This window comes from Triticum aestivum, chromosome 2B, assembly GCF_018294505.1.
Source record: "Triticum aestivum cultivar Chinese Spring chromosome 2B, IWGSC CS RefSeq v2.1, whole genome shotgun sequence".
Taxonomy (NCBI): domain Eukaryota; kingdom Viridiplantae; phylum Streptophyta; class Magnoliopsida; order Poales; family Poaceae; genus Triticum; species Triticum aestivum.
Window position 1 is genome coordinate 79,941,569 of NC_057798.1, and position 3,383 is coordinate 79,944,951.

Genomic DNA, 3,383 nt, shown 5'->3' on the forward strand with positions numbered 1-3,383 from the left:
ATCACTTTAAGCTTTACGTCTTGGCCATTAGATTTATGAACGGTACTGCCAATATTAATCGAGTATAAAACTCTTGTGCTCGATATCCTCTTCAACAAGGATTTGCGGCTCCAATCCCTTTATTTTGCCAAAGGTAAAAGATGGAACACGCTTGCTAGATTGGATTAAATATACGTGTCCTACGAGGATTCCTACAACGGTACAACGGATCAATCCATTCAAATCAATGAAACCATTAGGTGGGCGCACCGCAGACCCATATCTTAAACAGGGCGGACATGCTCAAGTTTAGGTCGGCGTGTTGGAGTTGCTCTTAGCACGCTAGCTCTAACTCGCAATAGGCGAGATACAGATTCTAGGCGCGTGATTCTACTCGTATGCCGATGACCAGAAGAATTAGCGTAGGGCGAAAACGTGCGAGGCAGGGCCTTTGTTACTGAGTTGACCATAACGTCCTGTGGTTCTTCCAGTTCTTAGATGTTGTGCAGCATGGTCATATAGTTGATGGTACAATGGTAGGGTAGTTTGGGCAGACCGTGGCCCCGATGTTTAAGTGTTGTGGGAGGTTGTTTGTGCCGGGAAATTTTTCGAACTCGTTTTTGTTTCATTTCAATGAAACCCGGAGCGCCGAAGCTCCTCGATTCTAAAGAAGAAGAAAATTACTGACAGAAAAGTACTGGAAACCAAACATCTCAAAGCTGAAGCCATAACAATGTAGGAGTATGCTACTAGCCCTACTGTGACAAATCATAGGCTGCTAGAACCAAAAGGGTCTAACTGCAGATCCCAAACCCTGACTCGATCGACTCCTAACATATGCAACCAGCTAGATCACCAGCTTCGTCGTCTCATGCGACCGCTCCGGCTTCCTCCAGTGATCCCTGCATGATGATGATCAGTCAGATAAGATAAGAACAGAGAGTTCAGAAACATAGCTGGATCTGCAGAAACATACTACTAGTTCAGAAACGTGCATGCAGCACCATGTGAAGAAGAGAGAATATTTCTTACTTTGTCCCGTCGCGGTCGATCAGCCGGACGCGCAGGCCGGCTTGCGAGGGGGGAGCTGGTGATGGGGCGTCCTCTGCACGCAACAAACAGAGCAGATTGGTTGATCATTTCTTGCACCGCAGTTAAACTCTGAAAGTCTGAATGATAGATGCTTGCAGTGCAATGTAATGCAGCGTGCAGTTGAGATGGGACAAGGATCACAACCTACCTTTAGCTTTGGCTTCAAGGACTCGATTGCCGCCGCCTGTGCGTTGTTGCTTGCAGCTTGCTGAAGCAAAGGAGGAAACACAAGATTCAGAAAAGGGGTTTAACTTGTCAGGGCAGTATAGATGATATTCAGTTTGGGAATACACAAGTATACCTTGCCGAGGACCCAGTCGGCGGAGTCGAAGTAGGCGCGCTCATGGTCCTGAAGCAGCAGTAGAATGGAAAATTAATGCAAACAAATATAATCAGATTCTTATTCTGAATATATTTCTTCAGGCTCGTGGAACGCTCATTGCCATAACTCGTGTATTAGTTTCAGAAAACAATAGTGGTAGTACTAGTGCGACAGCCTCTTCTATAATTGTTTTATGAAACCACTGTGATGAAACAAGTCCGTTGGTATTGAGTGTGTTGGAAGCCAAGCTTGATAATGAACGTTCACGCAGTTGCGTACCTTTGAAATCAGAGGCTTCTTTGGTGCAATTCCTCCGAACTTCTTCTCAGCGACCGTCTGCAACTCAAAAAAAAAAATCAGGGGTTTCAGAGTTCGACTTTTCTTAACGGCCACAAAAAATCAGCATAAAAGAATCTGCAGAACAAAACAAAGATAAAGAAATGGCTCGTGTAAAGTCGACGCAGCGATTATGTGTGGTTTGTATGTGTAGTCAACAAAAGCAACCCCCTCCTATGGCCCTATTGATCGACGACACGCATGATTTGATTTGACTTGACCGGTTTTGTTGTGTAGCTGTTGGGGATAAGTGGGAGAAAACATCTGCACTGCGTGGCTGGGGTGCGATTCAAATAAGAAGACTCCGATTACCCGTGCAGTGCAAAAGTCTCTCTTTTGTGCTAAGAAAATTACACAGCACGCGACTAGTGAGATGACCCAACCGAACAGAGTACTTTGTGCTGGAGTGTTCTTCTGGTAACCGGCTCGGAAATAAAATGTTCAGATAAACGCTCCTCGTCCTCGGCGTGCATGAAGAAACATCAACGGACCTAAAGTAAAATAAAATCTTCAGATAACGCTCAGCTAGAAAATATCTTCCGGTAACCGGTCGTCGACACGCAACACTGCATTGTTTCTTCGCAGAAAAAGGAGAGCAGGACAGCATCAACGACAGCAACAGGGCGCCCGTGAGCGTTGAAAGGAAAATTTCCTCAAGCAACCGAACGGTTCTTTCTCCCGGGCTGAATTGGCGTGTGTGTCGAAACTCCGTCAGAAACAGGGGAGGGGTTCGATTCAGAGAGATGGCATCGGTCGATCGATGAAAGTACCTGATGCCCCATGGCCGAGGCGGACGAGTTGCCGTTACCGTTGCAGCCAGTCATCTGGTCGATCTCCACAAGAAGAAGACGATGAAGACGAAGACGAAGATGACGACGGAGAAGAAGAAGCAGGTTTCAGCAGGCCCTGGGAGTCCTGGAACAACAGATGAACAACACAATCGGGGGCTATATAATAAGCATGTGGGCGTGCGAATCCGTGTGAATTGCGCAAAGATTTGGGGTAGGTGAGGGGGGCACCTACTGTGCGGAAGGGAAGGCGATCGAGGGCGACGGCGATGCGGATCGATCGTGAACGGAGACGAGAGAAAACGTGTGAATGGAAATGGCCTATATATAGAGAGACTAGGGAGAGGGAGCTGAGAATATGCCCGTGGATGTGGCCGGGGAGGTAGGAAAGAAAAGGCAGGAAAAAGGTGGCGATTTTTACCCGGTCCGTCGCGCGTGGAGAACTCGTGGCTTATAGTAGATAGCAAAATGGAGAGGATGGTTAATTCACTTATGACTTTCCTAGTATATGGCGGGGCGCGTGGTAATTTCTGTAATTAGGAGTGAGGTTATTTGCTTCCAAGTTTGCGGTGGTGGCGTCCATGGCAGCGTGTTATTGTGTCCCCCTTCCTGTCGCGAGGCTGCGCCATGGTTGCTTGCTTGGAAGGTAAAGTAAAGAGATCGCCGCACGGGAGATAGCACCCCTGATTTGGAGTGCTGCTTGTCCTCCAACCCCTAATCTGTCAATAAAAATCAGATACGGTTTTTTGCGGGTGGATAAAAATCAGATGCGTGCAAGAACAGTAGGTGCGATCCTGGTGGTGGTTCACGTAGGGAGCCCATGACAAGAACCTGACAAATAGCAAATGAGCCGAACACCTGAGTGC

General features: G+C 47.4%; 1 protein-coding gene across 4 annotated transcripts; it reads right to left on the bottom strand.

Annotated features, from left to right (window-relative positions):
* Positions 1-674: 674 nt before the first annotated feature.
* On the bottom strand, positions 675-3,180 carry LOC123043591 (uncharacterized). 4 transcript variants are annotated; one of them, XM_044466089.1, is made up of 7 exons: positions 2,749-3,144; positions 2,500-2,644; positions 1,673-1,729; positions 1,373-1,420; positions 1,220-1,279; positions 1,012-1,084; positions 675-881 (listed from the first exon to the last, which is right to left on the bottom strand). In XM_044466089.1, exons 2-6 carry the CDS (start codon positions 2,551-2,553, stop codon positions 1,031-1,033), a joined length of 273 nt encoding a protein of 90 aa, XP_044322024.1. In that variant the 5' UTR covers positions 2,554-2,644; positions 2,749-3,144; the 3' UTR covers positions 675-881; positions 1,012-1,030. The 4 variants fall into 4 exon arrangements, with proteins under 4 accessions (XP_044322024.1, XP_044322023.1, XP_044322022.1 ...); XM_044466088.1 differs by having other exon boundaries at positions 2,753-3,141; XM_044466087.1 differs by having other exon boundaries at positions 1,012-1,279; positions 2,749-3,180.
* Positions 3,181-3,383: the final 203 nt, after the last annotated feature.

Bases quoted from the DNA above. Each gene is read 5' to 3' on its own strand.
- LOC123043591 (XM_044466087.1), bottom strand. From the start codon at position 2,553: ATGACTGGCTGCAACGGTAACGGCAACTCGTCCGCCTCGGCCATGGGG. The intron at 1,730-2,499 runs GTACTTTCATCG...TTTGAGTTGCAG, and splicing joins CCTCGGCCATGGGGCATCAG to ACGGTCGCTGAGAAGAAGTT. The intron at 1,280-1,372 runs GTATACTTGTGT...CCTTTGCTTCAG, and splicing joins CCGACTGGGTCCTCGGCAAG to CAAGCTGCAAGCAACAACGC.